The following is a 22,022-nucleotide window of genomic DNA, read 5'->3' on the forward strand; positions in this document are numbered from 1 at the left end:
AGGTAATGTAAATGGGTGGACTTATTTCTTGATGGAGCACATTCCACCTCTAGGTGCAGCCCCTAATCATTTCTAGGCAATGGCTGTCATGTAGACCTATTATTGCCAGATCTTCCAATTTTCTCAAGAAAAGCCAAAAGTGAAGATTTTTATCTGTCAATGTTAAATACAGGCTTAAACTTAAAAAAAAAAAAAAAGTACTGTCAAAACAAAGCACATAGGTAGGTAACAAATCTGTAGGTAACTCATCCATAATCTCTGGCCTAATGATCCAGCTATTCTATAGCCTCAAAGCTAAGAGGACCAAAGAGTGGAAAAATTAAGTCCTATATATGCATCAAGCCATGCTGCCCACATTTCTCCCATTGGTAGACTGAAATCTGCTGTTTCTCCTGAAGAAGTCTCTTGGGGTTCACCAGCTTTCATATGTAGATACTGACAAGCTAATAACTATTCAGAGAATATCCTGGTTCTTCCTTCAAAAGACAAAGTGTCAGACATATTTCATTTTTAACTTGTCTGGGATGGTCTGTGGACTTAACTGGTCTGATCACGACCATAACAGCTGGTGGTCACCTTTGCTTTTCCGACCACCAAATTACTGCCCTTGATCATGTTTAGTTTCCCTCTATCCCACTTTCAGAGACAACCACAAGCTTCAGCAACTAGGCTCAAGCTTGCATGCATACACTTTAATCCCTCTATAATTAAAAATACCAGATAATACTTTGCTGATCAATAAACAAAGGTATTTATTCAGCACCCATGTGCCAAGCACTGTGCTAGGCACTGTGGTGGATACAAAAATTAAGACATGGTCCCTGCCCTTAAGGAGCTTACATTCTCATGAGGGAGACAAGACTAATATACATGTACCAGCTAGGAACAGTACAAGACAATATATAATTTGGCGTTAAGAATATGTCATACAGACTTGAAGCTTTATAGGGATTCAGAGACAGACAATAAAATAGGCCTTAGAGTCAAGATTTTTTGAGGAATCAGGAACAAGGCCAGGCCTTGAAGAACTGAAGAGACTTAAGTTGAGGTCCCTGTTAGGTAGAAGTGGGAGTGAAGTTAAGAAAAAAACAAGTATGCATATAATGTAGGGGCTTACTAAGAAGTCACTGTGGATTTCTGAGCAGAGGAGTGACTTGATCATACAAGATTCAACAATTTTATTGCAAACTCATAAATATGTTTAAGTAGCCTGGAGACATCCTACAGAACACAGAAAATAATGGCAGGATCATGACTAACAACATAGCTGGAACTCACCTGTCAAAGAAAAACAGCTACAACATAAAACACTGGCAGGACAGATGACAATAGTTCTAGGAAGCCCATTACTCAACATGGCAATAGCTCCAATGCTTCCTTCTTTTCAGAGGCCCCAGAGACTGAGGGTTTCATTATCCAGACCCAGGACTTAGGTGTTCTGCTTCTAGAGACCACACAAGAGGTATGAAAGATATGAGGACATACAAGAGTGACACAGAAAAAACAAGTGGAAGAGAGAAACAAATAGAAATCCATACTGGAAAAAAACGCACCGAAATGTATATAAAATGTATCTCCTAAGGAGATGCAATTTGTATGTCCATTTATTTTTAAATGAACGTATACCGTATTTCCATAACAAACAAAAAACACTATGCTTTAGTCAAGTGTGCTTTTCAGTATCACTAGAAGAATCCAGGAATCCCTCAAATTATGTGTAAGGTTAGTTGGTTGGTCTCAAAATTCCATGTATCAAATCTCACTTTCAGTTTATTTGCACTGTGAAAAGGAAGTGTGTTCTGGAAGAACTAAGATTGAGAGGTAAATTGGGGAGAAAGTAAGGACTTTTCCTTATGTCCATTCAAGCACAGGTATCCTGTCAAGCAACACAGGGCTAGGAATGGTGGTTGTAGGGCTGGCCAAACTGATGAGAGGTGATTGAAATTACCACTGCTCAGGACACAGTGTAGTCAGTCACACAGCAGGGCATCCTGCCACTGGGAACTTGCACCCTATAAAATCGGAGAAATCAAAAACCCTGTAACTGCCTGCCTTTAGGCTGTACATTCAAAATGTATTTCCTGTTTTACCTAGTCATTAATGTATACAGATATTCCCTACTTAAATGAACAGTGAGTTAACAGATTTTAGGATTAGTATTTTACCACAAAAATGCCATTCATTGCATAACTCCAACTCAGGGAGAACAAATAAAACTAGAGAAACTCATTTCTAGCCCAAAAACAATTTAAAAACAAAAAACAAAAAACAAAACTCTAACAAACGTCACTGATAAAGCGTTCTTGAGCAAAAACAAGATAGGATAAAACTTAAGAATCCCATAAGGATTATACATGCTAAGATTGGCTTTTAAACTTTGAACACCTTTTTTAAACTGCTTAAAGAAAAAGCAGTCCCATAGACCCAGGTTCCATAAAATTGCAACAATCATATTCAAAGTTATTAGCAACATGTAAAATACTTAAATACCATTAGTTATGCAATTCCATTTAAAGACATTAAAACACTTTTCACTTCAAAAACAATCTGAAAATTCCTATTTAGGATGTCCATTATGTTTAAGCCTATGTCTGTCTTTCTGAGGACAATGTCACATTCTGGAAAGCTACCCCTTAACAAAGGTTGAATGAACTACTACTAACAATCCACTTTTGGGAAAGGGACCTGTGCCTACATGCCGTTAATGAAAGCTGTTTGGAATCATCTCTTTCCTAGGGGTGCTCTTTCGACTCTTCCAGGTTCTGGAAGTTACTTAAGCAGTGTGAATGCAAACCTGCTGAGACTCAGGGAAGACTTAATATTTAGGGGAAGTATTTATTGAACCACAGCATTAAGTGTCTACTTCTGTGGACCCTGTCTAATTTCTACCTGATTGAGAAGGTAATCCAGGTACTTGGCTCTGAAAAGGTTCTTGAATTTTCACAAAGCAAATGACTAATGTTAACTAGCCAAAGACCCTGGAAGAACATATGCCTAGCTAACTGGTATCTGTTCATCTGGCTCCAAAGTCAACATTCTAACTTGGTTTCCAAATCTAATGAAAATCTGAGACCCTGTCTCTATTTTTTTTTTTTAATTAAAAAAACAAAAAACAAAACAAAACAAAAAAGGCAAAAAAAAAAAAAAATGGCTGGGCATGGTGGCTCATGCCTGTCATCCTAGCACTTTGGGAGGCTGAGGTGGGAGGATTGCTTGAGTCCAGGAGTTCAAGACCAGCCTGGGCAACACAGTGAGACCCCATCTCTATTAAAAAAATTTTTTTTTATTAAAACTTTTTTAAAAATAAAAGAAAAAAAAAAGTCTAATGAAAATCTTCCTAGTTTTCCAAAAATGTGGCCCTTACCAATCTTTCCCTGGATACTTCTTAATGGAGAAATGTAAGTAAAGCAAATAAGATGCCACATTAGCTTACAGCTGACTTTACTATAGCTGAATTCCTACTGCTACAAGAACCATCCTCCCTCCTTTTTTTTCATGTTGTCTGACAAAGTTTGGCAAAACCCAGATGGAAAACAACCTATCCAGATGACAGAAATAAATCATCTTCCTGCTGAATCTTGCATTCTGAGTTAGTAAGATGTACACAACCATAGCATGACAGCCACGTATTTCCAATCCTGAAATGAAATCCAGTTAAAAGTTGTGAAGACACAGGAAGAACAGCTGTGTAAACTGTTCTGAGCTCAGATCTACGCAGGAGGGCTACAAAACATTATCAGAATTTAAAAGATCACACACAAAAGCTTTAATACAGTGAGAGAAAAATGGAATTCCGTTTTATTTTGTCCTCTCTGAAACTTCCATTTACACCATGGCCTCATCTATCAAGAAGAGGAAGAAAAGGCTCTGCCTTATACCATAAAAATCAAGTACTCATGTACTTGTTAGAGGTGGCAGGATATTTGTTTCTCCAGTTTTTTGGCTCTAAGAAATTACACTTTCAGTACCAGTGTAGTGAGGAACCACTGGCAAACTGTTGGAAATGTCTTCTGGATTAGTCAGTGTACCATTTCATAAAGTGCTTCTGGAGTTAAAATCTGCCAAGCTGTCAAAAGTGTCCACACTTTTGCAACAAAGGATAAAAGATCCCAGTGGGTATCACCGAGTCCTTCCCAGCTGGGTCTCATTATTGGCACTGCTGCTTTAACCTCCAAGCCGCTGGCCCTCACCCCAGGCGAAGCCTCCTGGCCGTTCTTCAGGTAGTGGATTGTAATTTGGATCCTCATCTGGTGTATCAAAAATAGCTTTCCTAAAAGACAAGCAACAGATATAATTTGGTCCCAGAGTCATCTCAGGTCCAAAGTACTACAAGGTCAGTTCAGGCCCCATAGGGTTTCCACCAATAGGTAAGCATTACACCTGCCTGCCAATTCAACAGTTAACATATTGTAAGAGCATCTATAATTATTAACATTTACATTAGCTTTTATCTTTTACTGATTTTTACTACAAAAGCAATCCAAATCACAATAATTACAGAGAAGGAGGAAACAGAGATGAGCAAAATATCCTAAATTTCCAGAGGTAACTATTGTCAATGTTTTAGTTATTCTTTGGGAACTTTTACATTATGTCATTTTACAAAAGTTAGATCACACTACATCTGTTTTGTAACCTGACTTTCACGTATTTATCATTAATGTTTCCCCATAACCAAGGTATCACCCAAGTGTGCATCAACAGGTGAATGAACAAAATACGGTACACACATATAATAGAATTTTTTTTTTTTTTTTTTTGAGACTGGAGTCTCACTCTGTCGCCCAGGCTGGAGTGCCATGGTGCGATCTCGGCTCACTGCAACCTCCGCCTCCCGGGTTCAAGCAATTCTCCTGCCTCAGCCTCCTGAGTAGCTGGGATTACAGGCACCCGCCACCACGCCCGGCTAATTTTTGTATTTTTAGGAGGGACGGGTTTTCATCATGTTGGCCAGACTGGTCTCGAACTCCTGAACTCAGGTGATCTGCCCGCCTCGGCTTCCCAAAATGCTGGGATTACAGGCATGAGCCACTGTACCTAGTCAACATGGTGAAACCCTGTCTCCACCAAAAATACAAAAATTAGTCTGGCGTGGTGGCGCATGCCTGTAATCCCAGCTACTACTCAGGCGGCTGAGGCAGAAGAATCACTTGAACCTGGGAGGCACAGGTTACAGTGAGCTGAGACTGCTCCACTGCACTCCAGCCTGGGCGACAGAGCAAGACTGTCTCAAAAAAAAGGAAGGAAATTCAGGCACATGGTACAACATGGATGAACCTTGAGGACTTCACGCTAAATGAAATAAGAAATAAGCCAGACAAAAAAGGACAAATATTGTATGATTCCACTTAGGTACAGAGTAGTCAAATTCAGAGAAGGAAAATAGAATGGTGACGGCTGGGGTGGGGAGTTGTTTAATGAGTACAGAGTTGTAGTTCTGTAGGATGAAGAGAGTTCTATGGATGGTGGTGATGGCAGCAAAACAGTATGAATATACTTAATGCCACTGAACATTTAAAATGAGTTAAGATGGTGAATTTTATGTTAGGTATTATTTTACCACAACATTTTTAAAAAATTAATAAGGTATCCCAAGAAAAATTACTGCAGAACATAGGAGGGGATAGTAAATGTCCAAAAGACTCCCTAAGTACTATGATGTAGTAATTCAAAACCTCACTAAAGAAGGAACCATTAAAGCAGCATCCTCAATTTGCACTTATATTTCTACTTGTAATCCTTCACAGTTGATAAAATTAGAAATGTATCTGAAAACTTCTGATTTATACTGGAGTCAGAAAATAGTATAATTCAAAATGAGTTTTTAAAATTCTTGCAAATTAACAATAAAAACAAACACACCAACAGAAAAAATGGGCAAAGGGCTGAATATGCAATTCAAAAAGGAAATCCATGTGGTCAATAAACGTGAGAATGTTTGCTCTCACAATAATCAAAGGAAAGTATATTAGAAACTGAGATCCCGGCAGGCGTGGTGGCTCATGCCTGTAATCCCAGCACTTTGGGAGGCTGATGAGGGTGGATCACCTGAGGTCAGGAGTTCAAGACCAGCCTGACCAACATGGCAAAACCCTATCTCTACTAAAAATACAAAATTAGCTGGGTGTGGTGGCGCATGCCTATGATCCCAGCTACTAGGGAGGCTGACGCAGGAGAATCGCTTGAACCCAGGAGGCGGAGGTTGCAGTGAGCCAAGATTGAGCCACTGCACTCAAGCCTGGGTGACAGAGCAAGAATCCGTTTCAAAAAACAGCAACGACAACAAAAACAAAACTGAGATCCCTTCTACTGCCCAAACATTAGCAGGATGGGGGTGGGGGCACAGCCTGGTATAGGGAGTCAAGAGCCCCATCAGACCATGCACACATGGAGGTGGCCTGACGAGATGTTAGCCCGAGTAGGATGGGGAGGCATCCCTGTAAGAGGGCAGCCTGGTCTGGGGAATCTGAGGGTGAGTGAGATAAGCAAGGCATCCATATGGGAGAGGTGGAGACTATCCCGAAAGACTGGTTACATATGAGGGGTAATTAGGTAGGTAAAACATTAATCATAATAAGAATCAGGTTAGGACAGATGGAAAGGGCAGATGGAAAGGAGTGGTACATTCATACAACCAAATAATACTCAGCAATAAAAAGGAACAAATTACCAATAAATACAAGAACACAGATGAGTCTCAAAAACATTATGTTGAATGAAAGAAGCCTTATACCAAAGAGTACATGCATACTGTACAATTCTACTCATGAAGTTGTAGAACATGAAAAACTAATCTACAGAGGAACAAAATCAGAATAGCAATTGCTTCTTGGGGGACAGGTACAATGATTGACAGGGAAGGACATCAGGGAACTTTCTGGTTGATGGTAATTTTCTGTCTTGATAAGATACACAGATGTGTGCATTTATAAAAACTCAGTTGACACACTCAAGATTTGTGTATTTTGTTGCACATAAATACTAAACTCTAGTTACTGATATGCACACTCAAGTATACAAGGAATTAAGTATACATATAATGGCACATACATTTTGGATTGGAAAGCTAGATGTAGGGATAGGTGTGCAATAAGAATAGGGAACTATTAATTACAGAATCTATGTGGTGGCTACATGAAGCTCACTCCAATTTTTTTCTGATTTCCTATAAGTTTGTAAATTTTCATAATAAAATACGGGAGGAAACAAATAGGAAAAAAGCTAGCATGAACCATGAGGTAGTACTAGAAATGGGAGTATAGTCTAAACCCATGTTTTTAAAAATACACAGATCTAAAAATATACACGTGTATACATTATCATACATACATACATATAATTCCAGTGCTCTGTTCACTGAGAGGATCTGGGAATAGCAACACTCCAATAGCAATGAGCACATCTAGCACCCAGATCTTGGCTTCTAAATACCATTCTCCACTTTAAAGGAACCAGGGCTCCTTGAAGAAACAGCTGATTCTAGGACTGGATCAAGGAGAGCACAGGATGAGCCTGGTATATCTTGTTGTGCCAGAAAACAATTGCAAAAAAATAAAAAAATAAAAAGTGGGGTGTAGTGGCTCACACCTGTAATCTCAGTGCTTTGGGAGGCCAAGAGACAAGAGGATCACCTGAGGACTGGAGTTCGAGACTAGCCTGGGCAACATAGAGAGACCTTGTCTCCACAAAAAAAAATATTTAAGAAAGAAAATAAGCAGAGCTTGGTGGTGTGCACCTGTAGTCCCAGCTACTCAGGAGGCTGAGGTGGGAGGATCACTTGAGCCCAGGGGCTTGAGTTAACAGTGTGCTATGATCATACCACTGCACTCCAGCCTGGGCAATGGAGTGAGACCTGTACTGCATATGTAATTTCTTGTAGGACTGAAATTGTTTCAAAACATTTTTTAAAAATCATAAACAATGAGACATCATCCTACAACTATTCAACTAGGAAAGGGTAAATAAAATGCCTCCCTTATTTGATGAGGATGTGGGGAAATGAACAGTTATAAATGCTAGTTAAAATGTAAACTTGAACATCCATTCTGGAAGGCGTTTGGCAACAAAATAGGAATTCTACTTCTAGGAATTATCTTTTGAAAATAATCATGGATGTGTGCAGAGATTTAGCTACAAGGACATTCACCACTCCAATTACAGAAGAGAAAACCAAGCACTAATGTCAATGTCCATCAATAAGGGATTAGTATAATTATACCATATCCATACCATGGAATATCACCTGTTATAATTTTATAACACTTCGGGATGGAAAAAACAATTATGACATACTAAATTTACAAGGTTACAAAAATTGTTTTTTGAGACAGGGTGCCACTCTGTCCCCCAACCCGAAGTGCAGTGGTGCAATCTCGGCTCACTGCAGTCTCAACCCTCTGGGCTCAAGCAATCCTTCCACCTCAACCTCTCGAGTAGCTGGGATTACAAGCACATGCCACCATATGCAGCTGATTTTTGGATTTTTTGTAGAGATGGGGTTTTGCCATGTTGCCCAGGCTGGTGTCAAACTCCTGAGCTCAAGTGATCCGTCTGCCTTCACCTCTCAAAGTGCTGGGATTACAGGAATGTGTTATGTTGTCCAGGCTGGAATGCAGTGGCTATGTTAAAGGCCTAGCCCAAGAATAGCAGTGGCTATTCACAGGCGCAATCATAGTGTACTGCAGCCTTGCCTGGCTCAGCATTTTTTAAAAAGTACACAAAGACTGAAGAATACACATTGAAAAGTTAACAATGGTGGCCACTGCTATACCCAAGTGTCGGGATAGTGGACAATTTCACTTCCTTCTTTTTTGCTTACTATTCTACAACAAACATTTTATAACAAAAACTCACATTTTACTTCTCAATTGAGCCCTTTTTAATATGGCATCTCCCAAGGATACCAAATGCCATAGTAGAAAGAGGTCTCATAAATCAAAGTTCTACTGCACTCCAGCCTAGGTGACAGAGTGAGACTCCATGTTAAAAAAAAAAAAAAAAAAAAAGAAAGAAATCAAAGTTCTATCTCAGGAAACTGAAGTGCAAAAAAGAAAGGACTTGCTCTATGGCTGGTCAGTGGGACAGCTACACCTGGTTTCCAGTCCAAAGCTATTTCCACTCTGCTTCACTGCTTATCTCAACCACCTGCTTGGCAGGCCACAAAGTCCACCATCAGAAACTTTCATCAGTTTTGCCCATTTTGCTACCTTACTTCACTAAACGTGGACAGCAGCTTTCATAAAACCAGCAGGCTCCTACCAGAATAGAAGTTCTAGTGGTCATCTCTAACAATTACCAGGTTACTCCCAAGATATCTTGAGCCTGTTGACACTGGTCTTGCCACAACCCTGGCACTGTCTGCTCCTACCCAGTCCAAGTGCTCTTCAACTGTAGCCAGAATGCTCCATCTGCAAATAGTTACTGACCTGAACTATGTGTACTAGGAGTTAGGGGAGCCAAAGAAAACACAGATCATGCCCCTGTCCTGGTTTGCCTGTAAGAGTATGTAACCTGGTGTTAAATACTCACAAAATAGATGGTGTTTTCAGAATTCTTATTCCACCAGGTTGATTGGGAAATACATCTTCCAAGAAAAAATATATGTGTCCAACTGCAATACCTAGAATCAAGCAGAAATAAAGGATGAGGGAGAGAATTAAAATTTAGATTGCAGGTAGACCTACCTGCAATATACAAATTGCCTATATTTAGGATGAATGTCAACATAATTATTAAAAATTAATGAACTAATATTGTAGTATTTTACAATAGGTAATACATGAAGGCCAAACAGAATAAACATGAAAAATAGTAACAAAATACTTTTACAGGTAAAATAATTTAAAAAATAGTGAGAAGAGCCTTACCCAAAAGGTCCACAATGATTGAGTTCCCCAACAACAAGGAAAATCCCATGAGCACCCAGGGCAGAAAGGGGGCCTGGAAGTTGAGAAGGCCGAAAAAGTTCATGCGGACATAGGGGTTCCTTCGGCTCCACACATAGACGAGCATTATTGTAAAGGCCTGGCCCAAGAAAACTAAGCTCACAAACAGACCAAAAAGCTAGCAGATGGCATTAAGGAAAATATCAACATTAAAAGTTTAATAGGAAAGACTGAGCAGGAGAACTAAAAATTGTGTTCTAACAAAAGTTTGAATTGGAAAAATCAAGTTGTTACATCTTTAGAATAGAAGGAAAAACACCCAGAAAATAATTACCCAGAGCAATCAGGCAAAAATCTGCTTAGGCTAAATTATCGCGATTTACAGCTACTTCAAACAAATACTCTGCTTTCGTGAAGTTCTTGCCTCTTTGGAAAATGTGTTAATTCTTCGGTCAATAATTATATTAAAGCTTGCTCACGATTAGCACCTTTACAGAGATGAATAAAGCTAGCTGGAACAAAACCATCTTGTCAGACCGTACCATATCTAAGTCTATTGTATAGATGAAAATTCTTTCTCTGAAAAAATAATTTATTGGTTTTGATAGCCACCAAGTAAATGTCTTACCAACTTAGTTTAAAAGTGAAGTACGCCAAGCAGTAATGATATAACTGAGTTGCTTAACAGTAACCCACCTGGGTTAAAAGTTCCTTTGACTTGCTCATCCTGTCCGACTGCTAGGCTTGGAAACTTGTCACAGAAAATGTGCTGTAAAATAAATGATAGTGCCCTGAAGCTAAGATCTAGAGAACTGTGGGAGACAGATGACAAGCTTTAGGAAGAGCCAGGGTGTTCTTCAACATTTTCCCGTGTTCTGTTTGTTGAAGGATACGGTCATTAAGAATCCACCAAAAAGGAACATAAATACAAAGTCTGCTGTCCGACCTCGGAAAGAGCCTTCTTCTAGCATTCGACAGTAACGGTATCTTAAGTTCCAAGTTAAGAAAATATTAAGCACACGAATATGAACAAAGTAAAAATTTAATGTTATCTTGTAAGTACACTTGGATTCCATATTATCTGTAATTAGTCAAGTCTTCATTTGTATAAGAATGTTTGAGTGGTAATGTGATTACTTTTTTACCAAGCATTTTAGAAAAGGTCAAGACCAGCATCATTTTTTACAAACTGTCCCTGGCTGGGAACTAATCCAGATGACACACAGACATGCTTTCAGTCCCCTATTCTTTTTTTTTTTCTTTTGAGACAGAGTCTCGCTCTGTCACCTAGGCTGTAGTGCAATGGTGCCATATCGGCTCACTGCAAGCTCCGCCTCTCAGATTCAAGCGATTCTCCTGCCTCATTGTCCTGAGTAGCTGGGATTACAGTTGTGTGCCACCACGCCAGGCTATTTTTTGTATTTTTAGTAGAGAGCGGGTTTCACCATGTTGGCCAGGCTGGTCTCAAACTCCTGACCTCGTGATCCACTGCCTTGGCCTCCCCAAGTGCTGGGATTACAGGTGTGAGCCACCACACCCGGCCTTCCAGTCCCCTATTAAACCTTTAAAAATTTGTATTGTCTTTCCTGAGCTCAGCCACACCTTAATATGCACCATCTTTGCCTTCCCACATCCTAACTTGGAAGAAATCTGCAGCAAGAAGCCTTGTGTGCTAAACTACTTTTCCAGCCTGGCAGGTTGAGCACCTCAGTCAATAAAGATGAATTATGATGAGAAAAAACTTTAATGGAAACTTATCAGAATGATATCCTACATAGGATTTAAAATGGATTCCTGCCATCCTCAGGAAGGAATGCAGCTGCAGATGAGTTGAACTGTAACTCCCTCTTAATACAGAGGGCAGGGGTGGAAGAAGAATGCCCTGCTCTGTGGCCCCAATTACCATTGGATCAGAGCTGGGGTTTTCCTTTCAACAAACCGGAACTTGACAAGCCCAGCAGACACAACCACTGTCTTTCAGCCAGTAGTTCCAGCAACCAGGACCCAAGGAGATCTCAAGTTCCCACTCCTCATGAACCCATTCCAAAACTTATGCCCAAATTCTGCTAAATTATCATTGTATTCAGGTTGTTTTACTGCTTTGAACCTGTTGGTGTTACTGTGGAGGTATGCCTCAATTAAATCAATTTTCCCCTCCCTTGATCAGATTTGTAAGTAACTAAAGAGCAGAAGTGCTATCTTTTCATGGTTAAAACCTCCCATTTGAACAAAGTGACCTACAGACATTTTCAAAACATTACTACCTAACCAACTACTTTATGTACCAGTGACCCAGAAATCATAGCTAAGATGGTACCAAAAACAAGTAACAGGATTAAAAGTTTCAACTTAATTTTTTACTTCCTAAGAAAAAGTTTTGATGCTGACCCCATTTAATAAAGGATACAGAAAAATCATGTTAAATAAAAAATTGAATCCGACTGGCCCAAAAAATAAGAAGTTGGTGATTAATCTCCATATCTGTTAAAAAAAAAAATCAAGAGAAAGATGTATTAAGTAAAATAAATTACCAGGAAACAGTTCCATATTAATACAAAAGAAACATCCTATGACTGCGATGGTTGAGAAGCCTTGGACAGAGTGATACTGTTCTGAAACAAAAACGGGGGCATATAATCTGATGTTAGACTTTTTTTGCTGCTTTTAGTTCAAAGTCTGAAAGACATCATTGGGACTGTGACATTTATAATAATAGGACAGAAAATTTTAAATTGTGATCGTCTTATGGAGAAAGTGTGCTGGAAAGACTAGGTTAATCGGCAGAACAGAAAACAGTGCTTTCATATGTAGTATCATCATATAATAAATAGAACTGACATATCAGAGAAAAACTTCTTCAGGGTCTAATATAAATTGCTGAGAAATGTTTACATTAGGCAGTCAGAAACATCTAAAAGAAAGGAAAATTCTTTTTTTTTTTAAACTAAAACTTAAAAAAAAAAAAAAAAGAGATAGGTTCTCACTATGTTGCCCAGGCTGACTCAAACTCCTGGCCTCAAGGGATCCACCCACCTCAGGCTCCCAAAGTGCTGGGATTACAGGCGTGAGCCACTGCACCCTGCCAAACACTTATTTTCTTGTTGGAAACCCCGATAGACCCTTCCCTACCCAACATCTCCACATCCACAGTAACCACTCGCAATTGTAGAGTGCTTAACGTTTTAAAATGTCTACTATCTCTTGTGATCCTGAGACAAGCAGGCTACCCCCAATTCACAGATAGGAGACTAAAAGTTGACTGACTAGCTGAATACTAGTTATTCAGCTAAAAGTTGAACTTTTAAATGTCCTGACCAAGGACCCGCAGGAGTAGATGGAAACTCTGATGGCAAATCTAGAACTCCTAACTCCAAATGCACAGTGTCATCAAGAGTTTAACCCCAGGCAGAGTAAAGCCAAGTAGGAAGCAAGACTTACTTGGATGGAACTACAGCTCCATGTGAGTATTGTGGGAACACAGTGACAAGAGATGACAGGACTGCTTTACAGACCACTAAATTCTTGAGAATTGTTAACTATTAAAGTTGAAACAATTCAGTTCTACATATTAATTACCCAGATTTTAGAGTCCTCATCCTAGTGAGGAGACAAGCATATGCGTAACTGCAAAGTAAAAGTGAGAGATGTTCTAAAACAAAGGAGGATGAGTACATAAAGGTTACACAAAAGCTGCGTTTTGAAAGGCAAGCTAGAGTTCAATGGATATAAAGTGAATGAAACACATTTGAGACAGACCGAACAGCATGTGTAGAGGCACAATTATTGGCTTTTGGGTCTCTCCCCTACTCCAACTATGGTAAGATCATCTTGGAACAGAAAAATCCATCTCTCTTTTAGCATTTTATTTTGAGACAGGGTTTTGCTCTTGTCTCCCAGGCTGGAGTGCAATGGCACAATCTCGGCTCACTGCAACCTCTGCCTCCCGGGTTCAAGTGATTCTCCTGCCTCAGCCTCCCCAGTAGCTAGGATTACAGGCATGTGCCATCACGCCTGGCTAATTTTTGTATTTTTAGTAAGAGACAGGGCTTTACCATGTTGGCCAGGCTGGTCTCGAACTCCTGACCTCAGGTGATCTGCCTGCCTCAGCCTCCCAAAGTGCTGGGATTACAGGCGTGAGCCACTGCGCCCAGCCTCTTTTGGCATTTTAATCACTGGAAAGGACCATCTCCCATTGTAATCTAATAAACCACCATATAGCTTTAGATGTTTGGAATTTTGTTAGTATGATCTGATCCCTGGAAGACAGATCACAATTTAAAAGCACTAACAGAATTGAGTTTCTGGACCATGGTGATAACACCAAGGTGGTGGGTGTGCCTAGGTGCTGAATGGACAAAATAAGGCCATCCCTGTGAGACAACCCCTAAGCAGCTAGCTAGTCAGCCTCCTCTCATACGACAACATTAAGTCTAAACCAGTGATTTCCAAATACAGGAACTGGACACATCAAAACGATGCAGGGAACCTTAAAAATAAAACACAGATTTTAATTCCTACCCTTGCAAATTCTGATTTGGTACCTGTTGAGGAGCTTGAGAATCTCTTCAAAGTTCCCTAAGGGATTCTCAAGTCCAACCAGGCTGCAGAATCACTGCTTTATATCCTGACAAGGCAACTTATAATCAAAGGTCCCCACTGGGTTCTTTTTTAGGATAGTGTATAACAGGATTTGCTACTAAACAGTAAGAAAAAGAAGAAACTGAAGCATTAATCACTATTGTGATGAACCACTTACTTGAAAGTGTTTAAAGATTAATTCAGGATTGAAGTACAACTGAAAAGGTGTGATCAATTCCAACTGCTGAAATAGAAAAAGAGCTTCTTAAAGCAAATCAACCAAGAAACAAAATTTCATCATTTACAACAAAGAATTAGTAGGTCTAGCAATTTCCAACTCTCGGTCACTTAGACTGATTTCCTTTAAGCCTTTCTTCTTAGGCCAGAGGAAGAGGTTGGTAAAGAATTCTCTAGGATTGGTAGAATTCTTTGTATCCTCAATACCTAACACAAAAAAATCTGTTTTATGTTGCAATAGTTGAGGCTGACATGAAGAAATGAGGCAGACAGGTGGTGATATTTTAGACACAAGACAAATAAAAACAGCTGCTATGAATCTACCCACCACATGGGCACCACCTGAAACAGCTGTATGAAACAACAAAACTCACTTGAAATAACGGAGACTGGAGACCCTGCCACCGTTAGGGCTGGGTACCTCCAGCTAGCCCCTTATTTAGATCCAGAGACCCTTTTTATTATAAGCCATTCCCCTCTCGACAGTTTCCAGCTTGCTTTCCCCATTCCTGTTTCTTCACTAAACGGACCTTCCTCTCACTAGTCACCATGGTACCACCTGGCCATTGGCAGAGCTCTCGGACACATTTCGTGGGTGGGAGGCTCCCGCAACCCTAACCCGCTATAAGTCCGGCGCTCATCTCTTAGAAACTGACCTGACCCCCCATGAAGCAGCACTCCCTTCTCACGTCACTGGATAAGCATTCTTGGCGCCAACTCGAACCCCAGAGTAATCCCTGTACGCCTCCACCCATCCCCGGGACCAGCCCCTCTGGGCCTCCCCGAGGCCCAAACCCCAGTTTCCTGAAGACCCAGTCATATCCAGCCCAGATAATGAGAAGGTGGCACTGCAGCTGCTCACCACGGCGGCGGTGGTGAGGACGCAGGCAGTGGTGTAGGCGCGGCTGACCGGTGGGATCTGCAGGTACTCCAGCCGCAAGCTCTGGTACGCCATCTTCCCCACCGTCGCCTGCCCCACCCCCCACCCACCCCATTTCCCCTTCCGCCAGCAGGCCCCGGCGGCGGGGCGGGCCCAAAGGCCCCCCGCCCACTTTAGTTTTCCCGCGACTGCCCAATCAACGCCAAGGAACCGCAATCCGTAGCTACCTAAGGAACGCAAATCCGCCAATCACGAGTTGCGTCGCCACCGCCCCCCAGCGCCCCATCTCCCCACCCTCTCTTCTCCACCAGCCAACGTCCGGGAAAAACGAGTAAGTACAGGTTCCTTCTGCCAATCCCCGCCGGCCACAGCTAACTTTCCCGCCCGGCCCCTTTCTGTCATAATTGAGGTGTCCACAACCAGCCAATCAGGAACGCGAGACTATCCCGCGTTTGCTTTCGCTCGCCGAGGCGCGTATCAGTCGGAATTTTGGGGAGCCAACCGCGCCGTCTGTCCCTGGCAAGCCAGCGGCGGTTTAAAGGAGGTGGCGGGAAGCCTGTGTGTGCTTGAAATCGTCACCCTCATGGTCGCTCCGGTAAGTGCTGCGGGGCAGCATTTTCTCTGAGGAGGAGCGGGGACGGGCGAGACTGGCTTAAGCGTCTTCGCGAGGGAGCAAGGCGGCCTGTGGGTCGGCCTCACCCCGGGCTCCGACCTGAAGGTCCCAGCATGCAGCGCGGGCGCGGGGCCCGACGGAAGCCGGGAGCCGGCCGGAAGCAGTTCCTGCGCTCTGGCTTCTGGGTCCTGTCCTGCGCGATCGCGGGGTCTTAGACAGCTCAACTCGCCGAGATGACCTGGGCACCTCTGCGTTGAATCGGCAAATACTGATCAAGCCGCATTTATTCTGCTCTCAGGAACTCTAAGTCTAGCAGAGAAGATGAGGCGGTAGAAGTTCATCAGTCAGTGCCCGAAGAGAAGTCCTAATGGGAATTCGAAGAAAGGAGTTAATCAAGGAAGTGTATTTTTTTGTTGTTGTTTGAGATGGCGCCCACCTGTAATCCCAGCTACTTGGGAGGCTGAGCTAAGAGGATCACTTGAACTTAGGAGGCAGAGGTTGTAGCGAGCCGAGATCATACCACTGTACTCCAGCCTGGGCGAAAGAGTGACACTTTGTCTCAAACAACAACAACAACAAGAAAATTAGCCAGGCATGGTGGCCTGCACCTGTTGTCCCGGCTACTTGGGAGACTGAGGTGGGAGGATTGCTTGGGCGCGGGAGGTTGAGGCTGCAGTGATCCGTGATCGTGCCACTGCATTCCAGCCTGGGCGACAGAGCGAGAACATGTCTCAAAGAAAAAAAGAAAAACAGAAAGAAATCCTACCTTACATATACAGCCAAACAGTTATAACCACTCCATATTTAACCATTACAAACGTAAACTTTTATTTTATTTTATTTTTTGAGACAGAGTCTCGCTCTGTTGCCCAGGCTGGGGTGCAGTGGCACAATCTCGGCTCACTGCAACCTTCGCCTCTCGGGTTCCAGTGATTCTCCTGCCTCAGCCTCCCGAGTAGCTGGGATTGCAAGTGCCCACCATCAGGCCTGGGTAATTTTTGTATTTCTAGTAGAGATAGGGTTTCGCCATGTTGGCCAGGCTGGTCTCGAACTCCTGACCTCAGGTGATTCGTCCATCCGGCCTCCTAAAGTGCTGAGATTACAGGCATGAGCTATCGTGCTCAGCCTACAAACATAAATTCTTAAGATTGGCTGCATCTTATCTTCCCATAAGATTTGACTGTACTGCTTATTGCAAATTATTTCATAAAGTGCATCCTAAATTCACCTGATAATTGAAGTAGCAGTTTGTTTTAGCTAATTGCCTTTATCTGAAGGAATAATAAAATTTATCCTATTTCTATGACAAGCATATCATTTCATCTCAGAAAAAGATGCCTAGGTTGAATTCCCACAATGACAAGGAGTTAGGGGTTTTATTTTCCTAGATGTTTATATTTGAGAGGAATTACTCGCAGACCCTTGAAAAAACATGTCAGGGTTATAAAGCTGACAAGGGACTTACTCATCTTCTAATTGGGTTTTTTTCAGATGGCTTGGCTGGAGGACAAGCAAATTGAGGACATTGGCAACGGAGTGATCAAAATGATAGATCATGAGGCCTAAAATGAATAAGGAAAGAAGAGAAGTGGCAGAGGCTGAGAACAGAAAGAGAGGGTGGAGGGGCTGTAAATCTTGAAGATTAGGGTATAATATGAGTATATGAGTAAGAATTGGAAGAATTGTGTAGGAGGCAGTAGTCAAAAAGTAGAAGCAGTTTGGAAGAGTAGTTACAAATATCAAGAGCCAGGTGGCTAAAAGGTGGAGCTATAGGTCATTGAAGCTCAAGAAACTGAGTCTCTAGGGCATTGGTTAAGTCATCTGTCTAGACTTCAAAGTTGTCTAGGATGATAATTCAGAAGACTGATCTGTGCCAAAGTCACAGGTAAGGGAAGTGAACAACGAGGAGGGGAAAAGGGAGGGTATAGGCTGATGGAAGGAGCCTCAGAGAGGCAAGAGTTTGTATCCTATTGTGGGAGTGGCATCAGGTATAAAGGAACACAAACTCCTTATTTTTTATTGATTTGCTTCTTTGTTTGCTATCTGTAATGTGATTGGTTACTTCCTGCAGAAGATTTTTTTTTTTCCAAATGAATTATTTCCTTTTTACATTTGCAGGTTTTTCACGACTGAAAATAACATAGCAAAATAAGCCAAGATGTCTGTGGATCCAATGACCTACGAGGCCCAGTTCTTTGGCTTCACGCCACAAACGTGCATGCTTCGGATCTACATTGCATTTCAAGACTACCTATTTGAAGTGATGCAGGCCGTTGAACAGGTTATTCTGAAGAAGCTGGATGGCACCCCAGACTGTGACATTAGCCCAGTGCAGATTCGCAAATGCACAGAGAAGTTTCTTTGCTTCATGAAAGGACATTTTGATAACCTTTTTAGCAAAATGGAGCAACTGTTTTTGCAGCTGATTTTACGTATTCCCTCAAACATCTTGCTTCCTGAAGATAAATGTAAGGAGACACCTTATAGTGAGGAAGATTTTCAGCATCTCCAGAAAGAAATCGAACAGTTACAGGAGAAGTACAAGACTGAATTATGTACTAAGCAGGCCCTTCTTGCAGAATTAGAAGAGCAAAAAATTGTTCAGGCCAAACTCAAACAGACGTTGACTTTCTTTGATGAGCTTCATAATGTTGGCAGAGATCATGGGACTAGTGATTTTAGGGAGAGTTTAGTATCCCTGGTTCAGAACTCCAGAAAACTACAGAACATTAGAGACAATGTGGAAAAGGAATCGAAACGACTGAAAATATCTTAATTGCTCAGTAGTCAAAAGGAGGAGCCTGTCAAAAAGTAGAATCATAAGGAATTTATACCAGTGGCTGTTCAAACCAACCATACTTTTTATTAGATTTGCTTTGTCAACTCTTTCTTATATTCTGTGTTTTCCTCTTTTTTGGTCCACTTTGCTGAGGTATGAAGTGTACTACTTTGAACTAGGCTGAAGCATCTGTTCCTTAGAGTCTTCTAATGAGTGGGAAGGGATCAAACAAAGAAGCCATGACCAGTTAAAGATATTTGCAGAGTTATACCTTGGTCATAAGTCCTTTGTGACCTTGATTATTTTGGCTTACTCTTTGGATGAGACCAAACAAGAAAAGGATTAAACGGGTGGCTCCTTTAATATTATTATTATTGTTTTTGAGACAAGGTCCCCTTCTGTCACCCAGGTTAGAGTAGATTTCAGTGGCACAATCTTGGCTCACTGCAACCTCTGTGTCCCGGGCTCAAGTGATCCTCCTGCCTCAGCCTCCCAAGTAGCTAGGACCACAGGTGCGTGTCACCATGCTTGGCTAATTTTTTTGCAGAAACGAGGCCTCACTATATTGTCCAGGCTGAGTGGCTCTTTTATTAACCAGTCATTACACTGCGGAACAGCCAACATAGAGTACTTGCTCTCGCCCTGTGAATTTTCTTTCATGAGGGAGTCAATATGTAGTGGAAAGAAGCATGTAGCAAAAAAGACAACCTTGATTTTTAATAAAAAAGAAGTTGGTTTATTTCCAAAATAAATCCCCTGACAAAAAACCTGGTGATGTTAAGCAATTGACTGTCTTAGAGTCCAGCAGAAGACCTTAGACAAAAAAAGCAGAACCCACTGGAGTAGAAAAGGAAGCATGTAGCATATACTCAGTAGTGAAATTTAATTTTACTGACTGTTAGGTATCTATGCCAATTTGTTTTCATACTTCAGTTGGTTTTGGAATCTGCCTTATACCTAATATTTAATTATTTATTCACACTCATAAGCATCAAATATTTAATGCCCTCAGTGGGAAATTTGTGTTTAAACTCAATGGAATCTAATATTTCTTTATGTCGTTAGTCCCTGTAAAATGTTAGGTCACCCAAGGAAAGGGGAGAAATAGCAATGGTTGTTCCTAAGGTATTGCTTGCCCTCCATGTCTTCCTAAAGAGCAGAACTTGGAGTTTCTCCTTTATGTAGAGAAGAAGTAACTTAGGGTGTATTTGCAATGAAATATTCATAGATATTGAAAGCTTGTGTTTATATGAAATATGTTTATTAAGAAGTCCTTTTTCCAATTCTGTACATTAAATATATGTGTTTTAAAGGGTTTGGTTTTTTATTTTCTGCTGTCTATAATGCCATGGTATATTTCTTTCCAGTATGACTTTTTACTCAATTGAAAACACTATCTTTTTCACATTTATAGCTTATTCAGAATCTACTGTAGTGGGTCGAACAGTGATCCCTCAGAAGATAGGTCCATGTCCTAATTCCTGGAACCTGTGAATGTTGCCTTATTCAGAAAAGGGGTCTTTACAGGTATAATTAAGGATATGGAGATAAGGAGATCATCCTGCATTATTTGGATGGACCCTAAATCCAGTGAAAACTCTCCTTAGAAAGGCAGAGGGAGATTTCAGACAGAAAAGGAGGAGGTATTATGACCTAAAAGCAGGTTGGGGCCGGGCATGGTGGCTCACACCTGTAATCCCAGCACTTTGGGAGGCCTAGGTGGGCAGATCACTTGAGGTCAGGAGTTCAAGACCAGCCTGGCCAGCATGGTGAAAACCTGTCTCTACCAAAAATACAAAAAATTAGCCAGGTGTGGTGGCACATGCCTGTAATCCTAGCTACTCGGGAGGCTGAGGCAGGAGAATCGCTTGAACCCGGGAGGCGGAGGTTGCAGTGAGCGGAGATCGTGCTACTGCACTCCAGCCTGGTGACAGAGCAAGACTCCATCTCGGGGAAAAAAAAAAAAAAAGTTTGGAGTAATGCAGCCCCCACAAGCTGGAAGAGGCAAAGAAGAGATTCTGCCTTAGAGCCAACAGGTGGATTGCATTTCTGGCTTCCGGAACTGTGAGAGAATATGTTTTAAGTCATCGGTTTGTTACAGCAGTCACAGGAAACAATATACCTATTAGTAGGCATGTTAGTGAAATCAGAATATTGAGATGTTCATGAGGATATAAACTATCTGTTAAGGAAACTACTGCTGAGGCCTTGTCATTATTATATGCAGTAATATGGTTCATCTTAATACAGTTAAGTATGGTCATGACCTGGATAGAAGGGTGAAATCCAGTGTTTGAACTCGGGTCCATTTTGTGAGTACATGCTTAATAATTGCTGGACATTACTGCTGCTGTTTGTTACGGTGGTGTCTCTGCAGAAATAATATAGTTGACCCTATCATCCTCTAATAAGTAAATTCTCCCTTCAGAAATTTATGAATAAATCAGGATTATATACAGTTGTTTACCCATTCTCTGCTTCCCTGGAATGCAAGGTTGTTTTAACGTGTGAAAATGCATCAATAGAACAGAATAAATAGAACCACTATAGAATAAAGGATAAAATTGTCCCATCTCCCATCCAGCATCAATCTCACCCAATTTCTCACTTTCCCCCCCCCCCCACCCCAATACGAGATCCCATTGTTCTGTAATACCAAACCTTCCATGGTTTTATTTATTCTCTACTGTCATGCCTATTCACCACTACATAATGGATGTAAATGCAAAAAAAAAAAAAAAATTCTCAACGTAGCTGGGTGCAGTGGCTCACGCCTGTAATGCCAGCACTTTGGGAGGCTGAGGCAGGCAGATCGCCTGAGCTCAGGAGTTCAAGACTAGCCTGGGCAACATGATGAAACCCTATCTCTACTAAAATACAAACATTAACCAGGTGTGGTGGTGCGCTCCTGTAATCCCAGCTACTTGGGAGGCTGAGGAACGAGAATTGCTTGAACCCGGGAGGTGGAGGTTACAGTGAGCCGAGATTGCTCCACTGCACTCCATCGTGGGTGATAAGAGTGAGACTGTCTCAAAAAGCAAAAAACAAACA

General features: G+C 41.4%; 2 protein-coding genes across 12 annotated transcripts; one reads left to right on the forward strand and one right to left on the reverse strand.

Moving 5' to 3' along the window:
* Positions 1–727: 727 nt before the first annotated feature.
* Positions 728–16,283, reverse strand: DERL2 (derlin 2). Of its 6 annotated transcripts, XR_010131691.1 has the most exons (8): positions 15,562–15,691; positions 14,641–14,706; positions 12,292–12,365; positions 10,778–10,871; positions 9,867–10,062; positions 9,529–9,619; positions 7,334–7,485; positions 4,133–4,270 (listed from the first exon to the last, which is right to left on the reverse strand). XR_010131691.1 is itself a non-coding variant. In XM_019013177.4 (7 exons), the coding sequence occupies exons 1-7, from the start codon at positions 16,162–16,164 to the stop codon at positions 4,165–4,167; spliced, it is 633 nt and encodes a 210-aa protein (XP_018868722.1). In that variant the 5' UTR covers positions 16,165–16,283; the 3' UTR covers positions 728–4,164. The 6 variants fall into 6 exon arrangements, 5 of the variants coding, with proteins under 5 accessions (XP_018868722.1, XP_004058454.1, XP_055223249.1 ...); XM_019013177.4 differs by lacking the exons at positions 7,334–7,485; positions 15,562–15,691 and adding an exon at positions 16,159–16,283 and having other exon boundaries at positions 728–4,270; XM_004058406.5 differs by lacking the exon at positions 7,334–7,485 and having other exon boundaries at positions 728–4,270; positions 15,562–15,704.
* Positions 15,672–20,283, forward strand: MIS12 (MIS12 kinetochore complex component). Of its 6 annotated transcripts, XM_019013179.3 has the most exons (4): positions 15,924–16,174; positions 16,491–16,535; positions 17,684–18,077; positions 18,311–20,283. In XM_019013179.3, the coding sequence occupies exon 4, from the start codon at positions 18,351–18,353 to the stop codon at positions 18,966–18,968; it is 618 nt and encodes a 205-aa protein (XP_018868724.1). In that variant the 5' UTR covers positions 15,924–16,174; positions 16,491–16,535; positions 17,684–18,077; positions 18,311–18,350; the 3' UTR covers positions 18,969–20,283. The 6 variants fall into 6 exon arrangements, with proteins under 6 accessions (XP_004058451.1, XP_004058447.1, XP_055223252.1 ...); XM_004058403.5 differs by lacking the exons at positions 15,924–16,174; positions 16,491–16,535 and adding an exon at positions 15,672–15,910; XM_055367277.2 differs by having other exon boundaries at positions 15,918–16,174; positions 16,491–18,077.
* Positions 20,284–22,022: the final 1,739 nt, after the last annotated feature.

Source organism: Gorilla gorilla, chromosome 19, assembly GCF_029281585.2.
Source record: "Gorilla gorilla gorilla isolate KB3781 chromosome 19, NHGRI_mGorGor1-v2.1_pri, whole genome shotgun sequence".
Classification (NCBI taxonomy): domain Eukaryota; kingdom Metazoa; phylum Chordata; class Mammalia; order Primates; family Hominidae; genus Gorilla; species Gorilla gorilla.

Coding starts and splice junctions, on each gene's coding strand:
- DERL2 (XM_004058406.5), bottom strand. CDS start 15,654: ATGGCGTACCAGAGCTTGCGGCTGGAGTACCTGCAGATCCCACCGGTC. Junction 10,872..12,291: donor TTATTTAACATGATTTTTCT/GTATCCTTTATT, acceptor TTGGAACTTAAG/ATACCGTTACTGTCGAATGC. Junction 4,271..9,528: donor CTGAAAACACCATCTATTTT/GTGAGTATTTAA, acceptor CTTGTCTTTTAG/GAAAGCTATTTTTGATACAC.
- MIS12 (XM_004058399.5), top strand. CDS start 18,351: ATGTCTGTGGATCCAATGACCTACGAGGCCCAGTTCTTTGGCTTCACG.